Source organism: Drosophila pseudoobscura, chromosome 2 (assembly GCF_009870125.1).
Source record: "Drosophila pseudoobscura strain MV-25-SWS-2005 chromosome 2, UCI_Dpse_MV25, whole genome shotgun sequence".
In the NCBI taxonomy this organism is placed as follows: domain Eukaryota; kingdom Metazoa; phylum Arthropoda; class Insecta; order Diptera; family Drosophilidae; genus Drosophila; species Drosophila pseudoobscura.
In genome coordinates, this window is record NC_046679.1 from 28,579,605 (window position 1) to 28,600,946 (window position 21,342).

At 42.1% G+C, this 21,342-nt stretch overlaps 4 protein-coding genes across 4 annotated transcripts; 2 read left to right on the plus strand and 2 right to left on the minus strand.

The window, feature by feature from the left end:
- The first annotated feature begins 46 nt into the window (after window positions 1-46).
- Window positions 47-21,184, plus strand: LOC4803065 (uncharacterized). Its single transcript, XM_001359828.4, has 3 exons — window positions 47-664; window positions 6,801-7,117; window positions 18,003-21,184. The coding sequence occupies exons 2-3, from the start codon at window positions 7,057-7,059 to the stop codon at window positions 18,146-18,148; spliced, it is 207 nt and encodes a 68-aa protein (XP_001359865.1). The 5' UTR covers window positions 47-664; window positions 6,801-7,056; the 3' UTR covers window positions 18,149-21,184.
- On the plus strand, window positions 1,670-2,524 carry LOC26533673 (uncharacterized). The gene is made up of 2 exons (XM_015182783.2): window positions 1,670-1,837; window positions 1,905-2,524. Exon 2 carries the CDS (start codon window positions 1,912-1,914, stop codon window positions 2,272-2,274), a length of 363 nt encoding a protein of 120 aa, XP_015038269.2. The 5' UTR covers window positions 1,670-1,837; window positions 1,905-1,911; the 3' UTR covers window positions 2,275-2,524.
- Window positions 8,696-11,603, minus strand: LOC4803066 (protein I'm not dead yet 2-like). The gene is made up of 10 exons (XM_001359829.4): window positions 11,457-11,603; window positions 11,257-11,395; window positions 11,082-11,198; window positions 10,866-11,014; window positions 10,686-10,800; window positions 10,441-10,622; window positions 10,050-10,385; window positions 9,888-9,982; window positions 9,742-9,828; window positions 8,696-9,688 (listed from the first exon to the last, which is right to left on the minus strand). The coding sequence occupies exons 1-10, from the start codon at window positions 11,462-11,464 to the stop codon at window positions 9,237-9,239; spliced, it is 1,680 nt and encodes a 559-aa protein (XP_001359866.2). The 5' UTR covers window positions 11,465-11,603; the 3' UTR covers window positions 8,696-9,236.
- Window positions 11,979-14,659, minus strand: LOC6897908 (protein I'm not dead yet 2-like). The gene is made up of 12 exons (XM_002137974.3): window positions 14,504-14,659; window positions 14,279-14,417; window positions 14,101-14,217; window positions 13,890-14,038; window positions 13,667-13,837; window positions 13,479-13,604; window positions 13,087-13,422; window positions 12,935-13,029; window positions 12,795-12,881; window positions 12,545-12,738; window positions 12,351-12,488; window positions 11,979-12,276 (listed from the first exon to the last, which is right to left on the minus strand). The coding sequence occupies exons 1-12, from the start codon at window positions 14,518-14,520 to the stop codon at window positions 12,103-12,105; spliced, it is 1,743 nt and encodes a 580-aa protein (XP_002138010.1). The 5' UTR covers window positions 14,521-14,659; the 3' UTR covers window positions 11,979-12,102.
- Window positions 21,185-21,342: the final 158 nt, after the last annotated feature.

Sequence of the window (21,342 nt, forward strand, 5' to 3'; positions counted from 1 at the left end):
GATGTCTTCTGCATAGCATTTTGAACGCACGAAGCCACTCGTGCGGTGGGGTCGTAAAAGCTCGCGGCGTAGTAAAAGCTCTCCAACGTACGGCGTCAGTGGGTGGTGGTCCATTCGCATCTTTCACTGACAATGCAAAGTGGTTGGGCATCCTTCGTCTGACTCGGCTTGGTTTTCATGTTCATTCATCACAAACATCACACGCTGGGGCCACAGTTAGTACAACAAATACCGTCGGCCAGAGCAGACGTTGCTTCACAGAAACACGCAACGCGAGAGCTTCATCCGAGTGTGCTCCGGTGGCGACATCGTATCTCCGTTTGGCGCCATATTTACTTAGGCCAATCCCGGAGACCCGGAGTCCTTTTACGCTGTGCGTTTGCCTGTTCGTCTGCGTATTTGTTTGTGTAATTTCGCGCGCTTTTGTGTCGCCTGCTGTGGCTGCTGTGTGCGAGTGTGCGTGCGTATACGTATTATCCCGCGCGGGTCAGAAAAGTACTGAAATTGAAATTGAAACTGGAGCCCCGGACCACAAAAAAGGGATATTTAAAAGGCGTGAGTTTTGCGGCCCACTGCTGGACAACTGCCAGTAAAGTGAGATAGATCTTAATTAGGCATTTAATGGCAGTTGGCAGACAACAATAGCTGGTAGCTGGCTACCGAGGTAAGCGCTCAGCCATATGGCCAATATAAATCAATTATAGACTCACTTTGGTAGGTCTGTTGCCCCGCTGCACACCATTCAGGTGTGGTTTGCCCTTCCCTACATTTAGGTTTCTTTGAAGGGAGTGGGAGTGGGTGGATGGGTGGGTGGGTGTCATGGTCGTCTAGGGAGCTACGTGGTTTATGGCCACCGTTTTACTGCATGCTGAAATTTTTATACTTCCATCAGCACTTCATTTTTCACAGTTCAGAGTCAAGTTCACGCATCGCCTACCAACCAACCATCCAACCCGATAACAATCCATCAACATCGTTGGAGTTGCGTCAGGACGTGGCCAAAAAAAATGTTCAACTTTAAAGTATTTAAGCCGTGTGTTTAGCTCCCTTAATTTGCATATTATGATTTAGCTATTGAATCTTTCGTCTCGTTTCTATGTATTATGAAATGGGACTTTGGAAAGTGCCTGTGGGGGGAATTCTTCTAGGAATTGTTGTTTGGCTGTTTCAGTTTTTATTAATGGTCTTTTATTACACTTTTAATTTTACGCATTCTTCTTAAAGCTGTCTGGGATGTGGGTTTTTATTTGGAGTCTTGTTACCAAGAGCTTCAATGAAACATTTAATTATTTTTACAGGCAGCAGCATTAGGGTGGCCGATTCCATGGCAGCAGACTGTAAGGCTACTGTTCTATAGCTCTATGACAACCAATGATAAAACCCTTAAGATATTATCAAAGTTCTATTGAGTACTGTTTGAATACGGCAATCCCTTGGTTCTAAAACCATTTGGAATAGAAATCTTAACAAAATGTGTATAAATTATAATGGGGTGAAAAACGTATACGAAATATCCAAATAGATAATAATATAATACGCCCCTGCATACTTTGGTCAGGCGCCAACCACCGACTCACTCGCTTTGGTCTCTCCCGCCGATTTGAGTAAAATGTCAGACGACGTCGACCCAAAACAGTTTTATATAATAGAGACTTATCGTATCGTCTTTGAACTAGTAGTCACTCCGACACGAGTATACATCAGTGTGTCGTCTCGACAGTGCCTGTAAGGAGAGAAATTTCTACGATTTCTGCTCGAAAATATTATATATTTCTTCAAAATCCCTTACACTACTAGCAGTGAACCTTTTTAAACCGTGTGTTTTTGCACCCTAAGAGTAAGTACTTCAATTTCCATTTTGGTATGGACAATTGGCCTAACGTGGGATCTTTCGCTTTCCTAAGGCTTGCAATGACAGAATCTGAGGAAGAAAAGCCATATCTAACATATTTGCCGATGAGGTCTGGCTTTATTTACAAATTAACCTCTCCCGTGAAAGTCCATATCGTAAACCTCACTTTGGACAAAGGATATGATGCGCAATTGCGACTTCATTCCAAGGACCGTATCACTGTGGAGGCCACTCTCGATTCTGAGAACTCCGATGAATACCTCGACCTAGTCTTGGAGGGGAACGATTGCATTGATCTGAAAAGCGAGACAAATGCAACGGTGGATGTAGTGGGCTACATGGAGGGGTTTTGCTTCGGCAATGACAAAGAGTTCGTCACTCTGAAGAAAGTTTTTCAAGAAACAAAGGAAACATTAGATTAAACCAAACCACCCAGAACATATTCCACATAGTTACACAAAATCTGCTCTAAAAATATCACCACAATCTCATAATTCAAAACGAAAGAGACACCTTGATCATGGAGTAATTGGAGATACATACATCATATCAATTATATACATATACATAAATTACTTATATCTTGAATGTCAGCCAAAGCTCTTTCAACTCTTTTCCAATTAAATGATATGCGATTTGTGCGATTAAAATGATTTACCTATACAAATACAACGAGGCTCTAAAAATAATTAAATCAACCTAGTTCTCCCCATTTTTCAATTTGCATTAAAAAGCAATATTTCACATTTCCACCTGCACTTATTTTCCTGTTTTGTTGCCATAAAACACGCTTTTAATTATGAAATTTCAAGATACATTTTTTATTAGCTTCTATCCGTGCAGTCTCCATTCTGTGGCAGCTACAAAAAGTAGCAGAAGGAGATGTGAAAAAGTTTCCATTTAAACTAGAACACGTTTCACAATATTTAATGGAAACTACTTGAGGAATATTTCCATTTATCTACTACGACGGTTCTGCTGCCTGGCAGAGGCAGAGAGCTTATGGCACTCGAAGCAGTTTATATATTTTTTCAATTTTTCCCACTGAAAGCTTAAGCGAAATCCGGTTAAGACTTGAGTGAGTTCAAGAAAAACGTGCATCCTTAAAGCACATATCTGGCTATATGTTTGGTTCAATAAAATATTAAAGGGAGAGCGCGTTTTCCCCAGTCTAATTACAGGTAAGCCGCCTGCCCGAATCCCTTTAGGGGATCGCAGGATTGGAATTGTACATGGAATGAAACGGCGCTCAAAGTAAGAGCTGAATAAAAGTAGTTCCCCTGCAGCTTATGGAGGAAAAACTAATTTGGTTAAGCTATTTATATCGCAATGGGGTGAAACAAAAATCAATAAAAGAAAATGAGGGAAAATAAGAAAAATGCCAAAGAGGTTAAGCATTCATCAATGACTGATTTTGGGCCACTATTTCAAGTTTTGGAAGAATAATACGAACGAATATATATGTAGATGGTACAGCAAAGTTCGGCCATGGACGTGACTCAAGAAATGTTTCAAATAAAGTTTATTTAATGTCTTTGAAGTTTGAAGTCTGAAGTTTGATTGCTGTTGTTCGATAGCCAATCAATCAATTGAAGAAGGAAAAAATAGAGGACTGTATACTGTATGTATACTCTTTTGGGGTAAAATTTTTCGTTTAAACTTCATCTAAAATTTAACCACAATCTGCACCGCACAATATCTGAATATTTTATGCATAATAAACTATTCTAAATACCCAAAGCTGGTGCCATGATTCAATTATTCAAACGCCTTTGAAATGGATCTAAAATGTAACCCTGAAACCCATGCCACCCTAACTATCCCCAAAAGAATCAATTTCAATTTATTTACTTGTATCCTGTGCAAATAAATATCCTCTGAAAAAGGGGTAAAAGCATGCGTGAAAATGCCAGCAAAATGTTTCTTCTGTTTCGTCGACGGGGGACTACCTCTCTCTCTCTCTCTCTTTCGGCAAAAAAAAAGCCATTTAAAAACAAAGCATCCATTAGCACATCAATTAAGTAACCTTATATACTTGTACATACAACCTGGATCGGGGATTATATACAAGCTTATACGAGGGCATACACGTCCGCACAGTTGCACGTACTTTTCCCCACATAAAGTACTTGAATGCACACGCAGGAAACTGAAGAACGAATCGGTTTACCACTCCCATGTTGTGCTTCTGACCTGACTGACAATTAGGCCAATCATGAGGAATCACTTGCCCTGACAAACACCAGGGCGACACATGCATACATACGTATATACAAATTGACGTATTGTTTTTTTGCATCCTGGCTGAGTGAGGAAGGATCTGTCCATGGACAGGGTCCTTGGGAACCTTGGGGTTCTTCAAAATTCAACGTAAAATGTACGCCATCCAAATAATTTAGACAATGGCACTCGTGCGCACACGCCATGCCCAGAAAACGGGATGTGGCCCCACAGAGACATACAGACTCTCACTCAAACACACATATCAGCACTCCAACACACACACACACACACAGGAAGTAAAGCCAAAAACAGACAATACGCAGAACGGCAGAGGCGACAATTTTAGTGCTATTTTCGGGCATCACTTGGCCTTACAGCAGGCCACACGCGAACAGGGATTCAGGGAACGGAAAGGACCGGAACCTATTGGGACCTGATATGGAAGCCATCATTCGAGCTTTCTCTCCCTCACATCCGCACTCACTGGCCCTACTTTATGCCTCCACTGAGACGAAAAACTTCACCTAGAAAGTTGTTTTTGAAAGTTTTGTTTAAGGTTTTAAGCCAACCTGAGAGATGGCATTGAAGATCGGATCTGACTTAAGAGAATACTCATAATAGGTCTGCAGAGTAAAAGAGAATAGATCTCAGTCCCTTAACGTTTTTCTCAGTGCTTTATCGCCTGTGTATCTGCTGTCCAACATATGTTCTCACTTAGTCGTGGGGCTCGTCCTCGGTGCCCCAACAGCTGTACCTACACTCCACTACAGGCGATAGCAGCACAATGAGAAAACAAACAGAAGAGCGGGAAAAACTTTTATTATTTTGTATAGGTTTGTTGTGGTTGCTTTCCCCACCTAGCACACAAAAAGAAGGAATTGCTCTTTGAACGTGTAATTGAGTTTGAGCTGAAAGTACGTGCAAGAAATCACCAAAACACTGGATGATTCCACTGGAAACTTTGAGCTCATAATCGAGTTGGAAGCCATGCCCCGCCTGACTGGTTATATGCAAAATGGATCTGCATGTATGCACTTTATTTTGTATAACTTTTACGTACACACAACATATTGTTGACCCCACAAGGGAGAGGGCGGGAAATTCGTGCCGTAACCTGTGCGTGGGAGCTAATAAATTGTATTGGAGGCTAAGGCAATTGCCCAACAGAAAAGTTTCCTCGTGCACAAAGTTTTCTCACGAATCCTTAGATTGTTTCTGGATTGACTGATGTGTGATATCTAGGGCATACAGATAGCGTATCGATGGTAGTTCTTACGTAGTTGTCCAGCTATTAGGCAAAACCACTAAAGTTTTGACAGTTGATTGGTGGGTCTACTGTAAAGAAGAAGTTCGTTGGATCTAGATTATTTTTTAATTAAAATTCAATGTTGGAATCTAGTATACTTGGACTGTTCTTAAGAAAAAGGGGAGACACCTAATCGCACTTAATGCCTTTGCAAAACATTTTCAGGTTGTTGGCATAGCAAAATGGTGCTGGGGGGAGAAACGAGGACCCTTGAACGCTATTAAAACAAAGCTCAGATTTCTAAGGAAATTTATCGTCTGCAAATTGCTTTCTTTTCATTTGCGGAAAGCAAATACCAAACCTCATTAGACGGATTCCATACCCCTGGTAAGAGCTATTCGCTTCCAGCAACTGGAGCAAACCAACTAGAGAAATGCATCAAGCATAACCACACAGGCCTCACCTCTGACCCAGCTTTTTGCTTCTTGGAAGGAATTGGCAATGCAATTCCCAAATTGCTTTCACTAAGCCTTGGCAGTGTCTATCCCCAGGGGTAGCTGGGTGTAGGGCTACAATTTATACATGTATGCTACGAGGCCATGGTTACGCCTTCACACCCACACCCACACACACACACACACATACATATATGTATGTGCAGTACGTCTCGCATGTACACCTTTTGCCGCGAAAGCTTCTTACACTAATTGCTCTAATTGAACACAATTTATTGTTGCCAAGATAGTGGGTGGTGGAGGAGGGAGCATGACGGAGCAACAAATACCCAATCGCCTGCTTCCACTCCCACTGGCACTCCCTCTCTCACTCCTTGCTGCCTGTTCCACTCATCTGCTTCTGCTTCTGCTTCTGCTGGTGACATGCTCCAAGTGGCAGCCATTTGGTTAATATTAAATAAGTACATGCATATTAATTATATGCATAATTACACGACCAGGCGCGACAGGAGCATTTCATGTTTGGTGTTGGGTGTTTTCTATAATTAAAACAGGCATAGGCGTTGCGTATACGTAACGTGACTAAGGCACAAATTGGGGTGTTCCCAAGAGGTGTTCCCTTTTAGAAAAATTGAAGCATTTACAATTAATTTTGGAGACAAAACAAAAAGCTATCAAGTGTGCAAAATTGTGTGTATTCTTTTGCTAGAAGACTTTGGCATCTTTTGTTGGGAAAAGTAAATATCAATCCTGTTTATTCGGAGTACAGAATCGCACTATCCCTAAAATCCACCGCCTTCTTTGGTGTTTGAGTTGGCGTTTCCGAAATCCAGAACATCCTGGATAACTTCCTGTTTTGTTTGCCTCCCAGCATGTGTGTGCTGTAGGGATTTCTGATTTCTTCTCCAGACTTGAGTTGATTATGCTTCTGACAGAGTCATTAACAATTTGTCGGTCTGGGATTTGCTCAGATTTGATATGCATTCCTTACGCTAACTATTCTTTTCTCTCTTTCCTGCCGCAGGAGCAGGACTTTCTCTGGAAAGTTGTAGCACCAGTAGTAACCGAAGTTGAGGCCCCAGAAACTGGACAGACAGCCGGAACTGTAGCACAACCAAAAGCCGATCAGCAGCTCATTCAACTTTGAGTGCTTTATGGTGCTGGAGAGCAGCAATATAGCAACGGCAATAAGAACAACGGAACAGCGTTAACAACCATCGCAGCCTGGGGCAGGAAGTATCATCTACCGAACCGACAGAGGAACAAAGCCATTCGCCAAGATGGCTGGCGGGGGAAGAACAGCCGGAAAATACGGTTACTCGGACAACAGTTATTACAGTAGTAAGTGGCTAAAGATAACCCTGATTAGAGTCTACTATAATAAAGATTATTTTCCATTTATTAATACTTTTATTGTACGTTTATTTGCATGCTGCTCACTTCATTACTTTATGCCCGTTCCATTGTTTTGTTAACCACTGTACATCCGGTGTCAGCCTCCTTGCTTCATCAGCCGTGCACTGAGAGAAAGAACTAAATTCAGAATCAAGTTTCACTCGTCCTATGTTCACCCAAATGCTGCACCCAAAATCTAACTCTTTTGAATATCTTTGTGAAAAGTTCTTCTCCTTCACAAAGCTCCCGACCGAGCCTTGTAATGCATTCACGATTCACTTCAATTGTTGCCAAATCTATTCATTCCTGATTCCTTTGTTGATTCTTGATTTTCGCAGTGTGTAAGAAAAGCGGCTGGTTGGTTGCCCATTGTCTGCCTCGTCGCCCATTTGGCGGGTCTTGTGTTTGCCCCACTGGCGTCGACTTGACGTCCCCTTGTCGGTGGAACATTTCTTGATGAAGTCCTGCCGCATGCCATACCGTAATCAGTGTTGCACAGCGTGCTTGTTGGTTTCTTTCTTTTTTATTTGTATTCCCATATTCAAAGCTCATTCTTGGGCCATTCTGTCTCTTTCGCTTTTTTTTATTACATTTATTTGGTTGCGTTGCTCATTCGCTTGAATACTCGTGAGTTCCACCCACACGTGTGTGGGTATGGGCATTGCCTTCGTGGGGGTGTGCGTAAGTGGGTGTGCGTGTGTGCACAGATGATTTGTTTATGCGTATGTCAGTTGGGGATTTTCGTGTTTCTTTTATGGGCTCCCCACCCCTGCACCCGTGCACCCGTACACGGCTGAGTATTATCATTCACGCCTGAATGAGGCTGTGACGTTTGAGAGGAAGGAACAAGGTACTCGGGCATATCATTCACTCCCCAAAATAAGAATGAATTTCCGAGTGGGTGGCAGAAGTGTAATTCAAGTGGCTTAGCTCTGTAATCAAGTACTGTCTTTATTGTTATTTAATGTAAATGAAAACAAATCCAGTACTGTTTCAAGAATATCCTAATGATTTTGGAAACGTGAATGATTTCCATTTGGAGCCATAGCCGAATGTTGCAAGTACTTTACGGACAAATACGACTTTCTGCTGTGTTTGCATAAACTTTTTTGTTTCCTTCGGGCCCCCGAAAATATCGCCTAAGTGTGTCTCAATGCCCTTATGAACGCCCCGGTACACGCCCACCCGCAACCCACCAAGACCCCACCAGCTTATAGGAAGCTTTGAATAAGTTTATCATAGTTTTTGATTGCCACAAATTGTGCGTTATTTATGAGCTTCCCCTCGCTCTCGCTCTGGTCTTTGTAATCTATATCTTTGTGGTAAGGATCCCACAGCGAGGACCACCTGCTGTGGCTGTGTGTGTGTGTGTGGCTTAGCTCTCTCAGTGTTGGTAAATGGCATAAAATAAGCATTAAATAAGTTGTCATCGTGGAAATCGGATACCCCTTGGTATACCTACCTCCTGGCTGCGGTTTTGCCCCGTGGGGAAAATATAATTGAAAATAAATATTTATGACTTGATTGTTATTGCTGATATTAACGAGTGTTTCCCACCAATATATATTTCATTAACATTCAGAGGGGCTTACACATGCATTGGATTGTAATTTGATTTGTATTCAGTGTCTTCCGAGAGGGATCCTTATGTGTGTATTCGTATTGAGGGGAAACTTATTCCGCTGATTCGTTTGGCTTATGAATCTTAGATTTTTGGGCAATAATCTTCCATGTACATATTTTTTTAACAACCTGCCACACATATTTGTGGATATGGGGCGAGAGGGCATAAGAATCAAAGTCTTGGCGTGTGTTACGATGTCTTTGCGCCATTGGAAAATGTCCACCATATCCGAATACATATGCACGTTCGTATATGATTAACATTCCAAGTGGCTTACTATCCTTTAGTGGATTTTGGTTTAGTTTTGGTGCAAGTGTATAGGAAGTAAGCCATGGATTTATCAACGAAGAGGTCCAAGAGATCCTTAACGATGCCGTCCGTCATTCGTTGATTTGTTATTTGCTTTTGGCATGTGTGAAATAAGTATGGAAAAATGCGTGTTTACGCGTCCTTCGCCCAGTCGGGGAACTTTGTGCTCTCTGGGAAAATGATATTGCCATACTGACTGTTCAACATCAGGACGATAAAGGCCCAAATTGTCGGCAATATGCCGGCCAGAGCCAAGTACTTGGTCTTGATCCCAGCATAGCCAGAAATGATGGCGTTTGGTGGAGTGCTCACTGGCAGATGGTAGGCCATGCTAATAGCCAAAGATGGCGGCAGAGTCAGCTTCAGGGGATGCATCTTAATGGCCAAGGCCATTTCACTAAAGATCGGAATGAGAATATTGCAGATGGCCACATTGGAGCTGAAGGCGGTGCAGAAGAGTCCAATGAGAATGCACATGCCTTCGACCACAATGGGCGGCATCTTGGAAGCGAATTTCAGTGAGTCACCCAGCATCTTGGCCATGCCACTGACCTTGCTGCCCTCGGCCAAAGCGAATCCACCGCCTACAAAGAGCCAATTAGTATCTGCGGACAAGGATCGGATCTGTGTCACATACCCAACAGAAAGCATAGACCCCATGGTGTATTCCTGTGTATGTAGATCCAGGAGAGCAGGGCATCCATGCTCTGACCAGTAAATGGAGCTGAATAGATCACAGGTGTAAGGATTAAGGGTTCAAGAATGAATGAATGATCGACTCACGCTTGCCGCAGCAGTACTTGAAGAACGTATACTGAGTGGGCAATGCGAAGAGCAACATGACGGGCAGCCAAACTGGCGGTCCACTGCCTATTTTCCTATTGAAAATGAAATGCACAATGGATTAGCTACCCATGGATAATTATCAATCCTCAAAGTACGTACTGTGCATTCAGAAAGTCGCCCCAGCCAGTGACAAAGCCAGGCTTACGTGTGAACAGCAAAAACACCATCAGTATGAACAACACAGTCACTTGAATCTCATGACAGGTCATGGGACCCAGCTCCTGGTGACGTGCCTTGATCACAGTCTTCACCACTGCCTGGCCCTCGGTGCCGCGCTTAACCTCCAGCCCCGTTTGGCTTTTCCCACGGAACAGACCCATGTGTGTGACTTGCAGTGAAAAATACAGCAGCAAAACGTTCACTATAACCACTATTGGTATGGCATAGGCCATGAAAATGGGGAAATCAATTTGTGTCTTCGATTTGGGAAAACGTCTAAGAGAGAGAGGGGGAGGTATTGATGGAAGCATCAATTGGTGACATCGCTTACGTGTCGTATAGACCCTTGAAGGTCAGATTTGTCCCAGTGCCAATCAAAGTGCCACAGCCGCCAATTGTTGCGGCATAGGCAACGCCAAAGTAGAAGGCCATTGATATGGTCGATGGATGAGGCGGATCGCCCTCTTCCATTGGCTCCTCCTCTTGAGACTTGTACACCGTGAATATATTTTGCTACGTACCACGAAGAGTCAAATAAATATACCCTAATATTCGGAAAAGAGATCTATTCCTTACCGAATCGAGTTCGCTGAGCACAGCCTTCACAATGGGGCACATCATGGCTGTGGCAGCCGAGTTGGAGATCCATAATGATATGAAACATGTAACCATGACCAAACCAAAGTGCAGACTGAAAAGACAATGAATGCAGTGGTGGGTGGTGAGAGCCGAGTGGTTCTTTCCTTTAGTACTTACCGCCTTGGACTGCAGCCTACTAAGAGAATGGTCTTCATGGCAATACGCTGATGCAGATTGCTATATTCGATGGCCAAGGCTATGATTAGGCCGCCAATAAACATCACCACCGTATCGGAGAAGTATAACTTGCACACCTGATCGGAACCCTATGGAATGTGGACATTATCAGGGGATTAGTCGACCGCTGATTGATACCCTCCGGCAACGACTCACCAAAATGTCAAAGAGTGGCAAAAAAACCACCGGAAATAGCGATGTCAAATAGAGAGGAATTGCTTCGGTGATCCAAAAGAGTGCCATATTGGACACCAGATACATGCATCTGAATGCCTATAGATCACATCCGTTAGGCGGATCTCCTTCAATACATTAATGGTTGGCTACTTACTGGTTCGTTATCTAAAATTCCATGGATCAGCAAGGGCAAGGTTAGCAATGGCATTAGGACTGTCGCTTTGCCCCGCCAATGTAGAGCGCAACATTTTCCCAAGCTCCTCTTAGCTGGGATTTTCTCATTTGGCTCCGGTCTGTTCAGAAATTATTCTGTTAATGAAAACCAAACTCCTAATGGCCTTTATTTCTACTTACTCAGCCATTTCGGCTTCACTTTAATTTGTGTTTTTCCGTTTCGGAGCACACGTCTGTGCTGCTAGTATTTTACTGAACGACTGAAGGGTATATAGTACATGTATTGTATGTATTTCCAATGACATACTTGGTTTTATTAAAGACACCAATATCATGAAGAAATATAGAATCTAAGGCAACGTCAGTGATGAAAGAGCCTCCTTTCTTCAAAGAATTGGCCCAATTCATTGGCCAATTTGGTATTTTGAATCGAAAGACAGGACAGTCAGATGCACACTAGATCAAGTAACTGGGTGCCATCGGAGCAACCTTCTGTTATTTCTACTTTCTGGGTACCTGTTCCCCATACTTTTCACTTTGCAGACTTATCGTCTTGCGGCCACTTAATTCGCTCCAAATATAACAAAGTACTTAGATCTATTTGAGGAGCATACAAATCCCTAGCTAGCAGGAAGTCCATGGAAATATCACCAGAGAGTAGTATATCTTCTCAAGGAAATAAGTGCCTTAAACGGTTGCTTCTGTTGTATAATTTATACTTTTATTTCAAGAGTAAGGTGCAAAATAGCATCTCCTCTAAAAAAGCCTGATTCTATGGAATTTTATTTGATCAACGTAATAATTTAGAGAGTACGATCTAAAGGATTTAATTAAAGACCGGAATGTTATCTAACAGAATACCAGCTTTGGTCTTGTTTTTGTATTCCTTGGCCCAGTCTGGGAATGAAGACATTTCGGGAAAGACAACCATTCCCCAAGTGACGCTATTCAGATAGACCCAAAAGAGTCCCCAGAATGTGGGCAATAAGCCAGCTTTTATCTGCAAGAGGAAGAAATAGAGGGAGATCAATCGGTTGAGTAAATGTATAAAAAGAGACCCAAGGATTAGCCTACCAAATATTTGGTCTTGATGTTACCGTAGCCACAAATGATGGCATTTGGTGGAGTGCTAACTGGCAACAGAAATACCAAACTTGTGATCAGGGTTGGGGGCAGAGTGAGCAGCAGAGGATGTTCTTCCAGGTGAAACGCCTATGGGCAGAGAGGTTGTACGAGCTGGAGGATATTTAAAAAAGATATTCGCTTACCAATTCGCAGTAAATTGGTAAGACAATGTTGGCCACCACCACGTTCGAAGTGAAGGCGGAGCAGAACAAGGTGAACATCAGTATCAACAGCAGCACCAGTCGACTCGGCAATACCTGGATACCCGACATGGCCTTGGCAATATATTTGGTCACTCCGCTCACTTTACAGGCCTCGGCCAAAGCAAAGCCACCACCTGGACGGGGGGATACGATCTGTTATAAGAGACACATCAGATCCATGGACACGTACCCAAGAGAAAGCAGAGTCCCCACGGCAGGGTACGATGCAAGAAATCCCACGACAATAGAGAATCGATGGTTTGACCGGGGAAAGGAGCTGCAAAAAGGATATTAAAGGTGATAAATACATTGAGAGAAGGAAGGACTCACCCTTGCCACAGCAATATTTGAAGAATGTGTACTGAGTGGGCAATGCGAACAGTAAAATCACACAAATACAAACCGTCGAGGATGTTCCAACAGGCCTAAGATAGGAGGATAAAGCCCAAGAATCTTTCAAAAGATATATCCACACCACTTACATGGCACTAAGAAGGGAACTCCAGCCCGTAAAGACGCCCGGTTTGCGGGTGAAGAGCAATACAATCATCAATGTGAATATGATAACCACCTGAATTTCATGGCAGCTCATGGGACCCAGAGCCTCGAGGCGGCCGCGCAGGACGATCTCCACTTGGTCCTTATTCCTGGTGGCCTGTTTCAGAGCCTGGCCCGACTTGCTCCCTGATCGAAAGAGAGCCATGTGGGTGAGCAGGAGGCTTAAGTACATGGTAATCATGAGAGCGATCACAACAAGCGGAATCGAATAGGCCATGAAAAGCGGGAAACTGACCTCCTCCTTGGATGAGGGAAAGGTTCTTGGGGAATGAGAATGGTTAGGCATTTTCCTAATGGAAAGGGAAAGCTTTCTCACGTTTCATATATACCCTTAAAGACCAGATTTGTGCCGGTGCCAATCAGGGTGCCACACCCGCCCACAGTGGCCGAATAGGCAACGCCAAAGTAGAAGGACATGGCCACCTTTGACAGGTGCGGGGGCCTGCCAAAAGATCAAATGAAACGTTAGCAAATGTATGAAAATTCATACGAACATCGACTCACTCGCCCTCCTCCATGTGTTCCTCCTCTTGGGTCATGTATACATCAAAGATTTTCTCAGAATCCATTTCATTAAGCACTGCCTTTACAATGGGGCACATCATGGCCGTTCCCGCCGAATTCGATATCCATAAGCTCATAAAAGAACTAACTATCATCATGCCAGCGAGCAAACTGAAATGGGGTTTGGTTTGGAAAAAGCATCATCAATGGCATCCACTCTTACCGCCTGGGACTGCAGCCCACAATGATGATCGTTCGCAGGGCAATCCGTTGATGAAGATTGCAGTATTCGATGGCCAATGCAACGACTAGGCCGCCATAGAACATCACCACAGTCCCGGAGAAGTAGTGCTTGGTCACATCATCGGAGCTCTTAGGGACATAGGGGGATTGATTAAAATTATGTTTGTTTCTCTCAATTCGAATTCACTCACCAAATAGTTAGCAAATGGCAAATACATGATTGGCATTAGCGATGTCAAGTATAAAGGAATGGCCTCGGTTATCCAAAAGATGGCCATATTGACCAACAAATACAAGCAAATAATTTCCTAAAAGATCAAACACCAAATCCATATTGTGTGAGAAATAGCGGATAAAGCGGCTACTCACCGGCGATTGTGTAAGACAGCCGTGGACCAGTATTGGTAAAAGTATTAGTGGAACAAAAACTGTTACTTTTCCCCTCCAATGGTAAAGGCAGCAATTTTTCATGCACCTTTTAACGGGGATTTTCTCGTCTGGCTCTGGTCTGGTTTGAAAGACGAATTCATTCAATGGTTATCAAACCTAGGCGAGTGAGCCGAGGGTGGCCTCCTCGTATTTAAATAAACTTACTTATTTGGTTCGGCCATTTTCGTGAATTTACTGAATTGTGTTTAGACTTAAAACAGAACGAAGTTCTATATTTCTAATGGGGTACGGATTATACGTTAGTGTGCATATATTTGGAGTTTAAACGGAAAGACATTCTATGCTTAGTTCTAATGGCATGCTGAGTTTTTGTGGTAGTATTGGCCTCTGTTTGAAAATAGGAACATGCCTCGATATCCCCGGCTAATTATCATAATTTCCATTATGGGAATCACTTAAGGTTTACCATAGATTTTGCAGGATCACGTCTGTCACGTTTTTGATGACAGCCAAACATTAGAAGGGGAGGAGGGGGCAGGTAGCCATCCGCATTTATTAAATATGTATTCCATTATCCCGGCAAATTAGGCCACCGTCAATCAGCAGGGACTACCAACAACAGGGGGGCGAGGAGCGGAAATTGAAATCGAGAAACACTTTGATGTCATTTAATTGCTATTTTCCTGTCACACTCTATTCCGACTCCATGCCAACCCGAAAAACACAATCGGTAGCAACGGGAAGGTCAAATTGAAATTAAAGAAAGCTTTCCGCAGACCAACATTAAAGCGGAAAGTGAGGGGTCGCACCCCTACATCTTGGAAAAAGGTTCACCGCTTCAATCTGGCTCAAATGAAATTCCTTAATGTTGGCCACATCCTTGTGGCCACAAAACACTTGGAAAGAATGTCACTAACAGGACAACAGCAAAACAAACGACGCACATATAAGCCCGCATACAAGAAACCGATATTACATAACCATACTTAGATGAATACTGGCTCGTCCTTTCTTTTTTTTTGTATGCCATGTCTATTCACATAATCTGTCAAATGACTCTATTGACTGTTAGGATTTCTGGGAAAAACAATCAACGAAATTTAATACAAATCTGAGAGCAGGCGAGCAGGAGAGCAGGACATGTGTCCTTGAGTGTCGCCCATCCAGTGGGCTCATCCATTCGTATATCGAATTAATTTACGCTTAGTTAGGTTGTGGGCTCTGACAGTTTCCATTTTTGGATTTCCTTCATGAATTTTGCATATTTCATTCTTTCATAATTCACGGTTTGACAGGCAAAAAAGTTATGGCGGTACGCCTACCGCCCTTGGCATATCTATGAATTATTTCATATGCCGCCTGTCCTGGACGGACGTCCTGCTGTCCCACTCTCCCTCTCACTTCATGGTCTTCGTTTTATTCTTAAGTTTTGCCGAAAGTTTTATTGCGCTTTTGATGTTTCAAGCAATTTGTGGGAACTCAAATATGAATGGCCTACCAAATTTGTACGGGTGTATGGGATGGGAGTCCACAGAACTTTAACCGCACTGCAAACTTTTGATAATGATTCGAATTTCCATCGTTGTGGGATGAGTACCAGTCGAACAGACATTAATCATATTCGAAAGGAAGTGCTTTAAATCTCTAAATGAATATCCTGGTTCTTTTAATAGAAGAAAACTTGTCCAGGGTGCCCTGATTGCTCTCATCTTTCATCTGGTTGAATTCACTCAAATTTCCGTATCATTATCCTTCGAAATGTAAGATTTATTAGTTCAAAACAAACTCCAAAGAAATGGTAATCACCAGTAAAAAACCCGATTCAATAGGTTGCTTTTCTTGAGTCTACTTCTTCTACAGTCCATCCTGGAAGAAATCGTAAGCTGTAGTCTATTAGCACTTCAAAAAATGCAATAAATCGCAGAAAGGCTTTTGAATTTTATTGCCTGGGCAGCAGGTAAGGCAGGTCACTGTTGGTCACGGTTGGCCACGGCAGAGAAAAACAATCGAAATGATTGCCAATTTATCAGGAAAGCGAATGGCCATGAACCATGAGGAGCACTCAACGGTTAGATGCCAGCAATCAAGTCCATTGACCACACACGCATACAGGCAGAAGGCATATGAGATTTATGGTCAGCCATTGGCTAGTGGCCGTAGGACATTTCGGCTTTGAGACGTCTTTGTCATACGAGAAGTCTAATTAACAAATCTGTGGCGGTTGGCGTCGTCGGGACCTCTGCCTCTAAACAAGGCTCTAATTCGCTTGATGTTGTGTGTGTTCTGCTCTTTGAGCTGAACGCTCCATCGATTATGTGTTAAATTACGCATAAGGCAAACATCTGGCCCCAAATGGGGCCCGAACAATGAGCCATCTATTTGGCAGGGCCACAAAAAAGAAACAAGCATCGCTTGGAGGATTTCAACAAATTGAAATTTGGCGGGTGGTGGTCATAACATATATTTTAACGAATGGCTTTCGTTTAAAATGAATCGCGGAAATTCTCCTAATTTATTGAATGCAGGAAATTGTTATATTTACAAATGTATTTACGGGAAAACACAGCCCCCCCAATAATTAATTGGTCGATTATTCTGGTAATTCGTTTATTGAAAATAGCACTGTGCGACAGTCGTTTTGTATTTTGAGCGAAACAAAAATAAATTTGTTAGCCTGGATGCTTAGATCAAGTCCTCGTCCTTGGATTTTGCAAAACACTCACAAAATGTTTTCAAAAAATTAATTTCTAATGGTTTAAAAAACCTTTTACAGTATTTTTGATTCGTGTCAGTAGCGTAGATTTCCCTGAATATATATCAATCCAAAGTTGAAGTTTTCTACTATTTTTAATGTGTCTTAAACTTATACATTTTTTTTATTTTTAACCGTTAGTTCTTTAGTGGCATTAATTCTCAATAAAATTAGCTACAAATCTTTTAAATTGTTCAAATAAAATCAAAGGTACGATATATTTCGAAAATCAACTCCAAAATCATTATAATGTGGAACTCTTGACATATTTTTTTGAATCATACAATTGAGAATTTAGTTTAATATTAATATTAACGGAATCATTAATTCTTAAATGTTTAAATTTGGGAATATTTTCTTGCTCTCTCTCCATACTCGTACATCTGTTCTTTTTGCATTAATAATCCGAAAATACATGTACTGCGAGTTTGCATCGTAAAATATTGAAATGGCTTTTATAATAAAAATCCGAAATTCATGTTCAATCTTTATATTATTTTTGTTTATTGCTTATTTTTATGTCTGTTTTCTGTTTGTTTCAGCGAGTGGGTGGGATTGCCTTCGAGCATATGTATGAGCATCGTTTATTTTTTACAACAATGCATTTGTCATGGTCTGGCCACATACATTGTTGTCCAGGAGGCACCACCTCATGCTCCTCCTGTGGCTTGAATATGCATGAGAGTCCCAAACAAACCGAATTGTTGATTGACAAACAACAGGAGGAGCCCAGCAAAAACATCCCTCCCTTCCGGCCGCCCCCCACCTGACAAGAATAATTGCCTGTAATTTGTCAAAGCGGCCTCTAAATCTTTCCCACTCCCGAATCTCTTTTATCTTTTTGCATCTTTCCCCATCAACTCTTACTCTGTTTTATCTGTTGTCGTGTCTTTTCTGGCGTTATGTCTGTTCTCATTCTGTTTAATCTGTTTCCTTTCTCTCTCTGTGCAGGTCACTCCTACAAGAGCATCAACGATGAGATTATCCTGGTTAGCATTATAATGGGAATCACCATACTGGTCCTTATCACCATCGCCCTGTGCTACATTGCGTATGAGAAGTGCCAGAAGAAGCGGGAGTACTATATCAATGCCTAGAGAGGCTCTAGATGGGGCTGTTTCACGGCCTGGGGGCTCGGTGGATCCTTTCGTTTACTTTTCCTTTCAGTTGGTATTTACTCTTCTCCTACTGGTGGCATTGCAAGGCTAAATGTCAACACGGTCTGCAACAATGTTGATGTTGACGATTTAGTTTGCCAACAAAAATAACCAAGAGTGTGGCGGTATCCTGCATACTGCATCCTGCATCCTGCCCCACTCGCGTAGATACAGACCCCCACACACATACACAGAGTCGTCACACAAATCGGAATGCAGCGGAATTTGTGCTGTTTAAACGTTTCTCTCCAGTCTTCCGTCTCTGCATTTTTTGTTGCCTTTGCAGTTTCTGAAGTGGCTGCTGGAACGGAAGAGGATGCCTGGGACATGGGGCATGGCTCTATTATGTTGCCACAGTGTGCACAGTGGGATTGAATAATGTAACAGATTTTTCCAAGCAATTGCCATGGCAGCAATCATTAGCCGCCAGAAAACATTTTAAGTTTATTTTTATTAAAAAGAAATCTTTCATATTTTCAACAGTTTAAATTTTAAAACTTCAATTTAACGATCAACAGTTGGTACAACAAATAAATGCCTGCCACGAGAATGAAATGTGAGGAAAATTGTATCCATTAATCGAAAAAGCTGGCCCACAATTGTGGGATTTCCGCGCTTTTTTCATACGTACATCTCAATAAATTTCCATTTGTATGCCACACCAAAGGCAATTCAATTTAAAATGCAATCCGACTGGATGCCACCATGCCATGCAACAACCTTTTGTTTGTCGCAAAAAAAAACCAACCATAACCCTCATGCCACAGAATGGAGGGTAAAGAAAGAAAGAAATACGACTAAAGGGCGAATCTTTTTCAAGTGTTCCGTTCCTGGGTTCGAACCGATATTGTTGCTAACACCCAGAGTCATATCCACATGCGGGTCTGTACCTATACATACGTACATATGTATATATGTATGCCAATTTCGGATATTGACAGCGTGGGAGCATTTAACCAACCGACGGACGGACAGACAGACAGACAGACATATAGACAGAGAAACTGAGTGACTTTTCTTATATTCTTTTTTGGCGGAGATGGCCATCTTTTGTGTCCTCTTTTTTGGGGTAGCGTAGCTCGAGGCTGTAATAATAAAAACGGCAGCGGAGAAAACTGGGTGCAGTGCACACGAACAAAGCGTAAAGAAACAATAAAAGGAATCGCATAACAATTCTAGGGGAAGCACACAGCGATTCCGACCCCGTGTCCCGGAGATAAAGGCCCAAAAGAGTTCTCCCGCCCATTAAATTAGAGCAAAATGGAACGTTTAAAGAAACCTGGTTCTCAGCCACAATAACGACAAGTCCTGGGCATAAATTTAAGCTCTTGACAAACCCGAAAATGTCTATCGTCCATACACGTAGTGCCATATGTATTGGGGCATCACAAACCCAAAGCAAACACATTCTGCACTTTGTGATGAGGAGAGTCTTAATGTTAATCAGCTTAGGCAACCAACCGCCATCATCGGATGTGAGTAACATTTCGGTGTGTTTTCTTTTTGGGGACATCAAGAAGGCCTAAAGAGCAAACAAGGACACTTGTGGGGGCGTGAGCGTTTTATCCTACCGACCTGGAAATGCTTTTAAAAATTAAACAACTGATAAATGACAAAGTTCGTTGGACCAGAAATTATCGTTTGACAAATTGGCAGGCCATGATGAGAGCTCATCAATTGCCTGGCAACCAGGCTCCTCTCGGCTCTGATGATGCACAGCAGTCCCATCAAGCAGTCTAGCAGCCTTCTGGCTGCCATGGCCAGGGAGACAGGGTGTACTTTATATGACAAAGCCAGACGAATTACTTATGAGTAAGCGGTTCTATTGAAATGGAAAATTAGCTCCAAGTTCCTATTTTTATGTTGAAGAATGTACTCCAAATTGAGTTGAATTTAAGACACAGAAGATTACGTTACGGAAATGACTAGGATTTGGGTTTATTAGAGGCCATGTTTGAGGTTAAAAGAGCATCAGGATATGTTTTCGACCTTGGGGCTCATCTTGATTTCATCCCAAAGAATTTACTCATCTTTGAGCATATTTTCTGTGGCTTAACGCTTTTGTCGATTGGCCACAAAAAAAACCACATTGACCGACCACAAAAGACAAAAACATCAAAGAATGGTTGGCAATGGAAAAACTTTACTAATTACCCGTTAACCATGAAAAATTCCCACATAAAAATCCAGACACGCTCCGAGTGCAACAATAAATTTGATGACGGACATAATAAACGGTGCAACGTCAGTGGCAAAAGATTGGGACAGAACACGCGTAAGCACAAATTTTTAGCACTTGTCTGACTCGCAGGAAAGGTTTCGTTTTCTTCGCCACTCAAAACGCATCCTTCTTATCCTTTTGAAGGAAATTTACAGAAGCTGCTTGCCAAATGAATGACTCGTAACTTTTGAGAGACTCCCTGGCTGCGACTCAGACACTCTGACTCTGACACGCACACACACAAACACACACACACAACACACGTAGTAAACTTTACGTCCATTTTTTTATAGTTTTTGTTCTTGGTGTGGCTGTCACACTAATTGCCACATGACTTGGCCAAAAACAGAAAAAGGGGGGGAAAGGGAACGAAAATTAATGAAATTACTTTATTGTAGCTGAAAGTTTTTGTACATGCATTTAATCAATTGCACTTCAAAGCATAGCGTATAGATATCTATATAACCAGGATAGATTTGACCACTTATACCTAATAGATTGATTGATTACCTATTCAATTATTAAATAGCTAATTAATTCACTCTTTTTTGGCATGAAAAGAGGGACCAAACGTACAACAAAGAATCCAATGCGATGTGTACTTTATTTTGAAAATAAAACAGTGAGATCTACGATATAAATGTTGAGATTAGCGGCAAAAAAACGATTGTTAATACTATATACTAACTATGATATACTTCATGTACAACATTATAAAATAAAGAACAAATGTTTATGCATGTTATTAAACCCAATATTGAGTTTTATTTAACTTTCAAATTGCGCGCCAATCGTTTAAGTGCTGTAAATCGATTCTTTGAATCGACTGGAAAGTCACAAAAGTGTGACTGCAACTTAAACCCCTTTACGCGCCCCTTCGGCTTGGCTTCAGTTCCAGCTTTTTTGCTCTGTT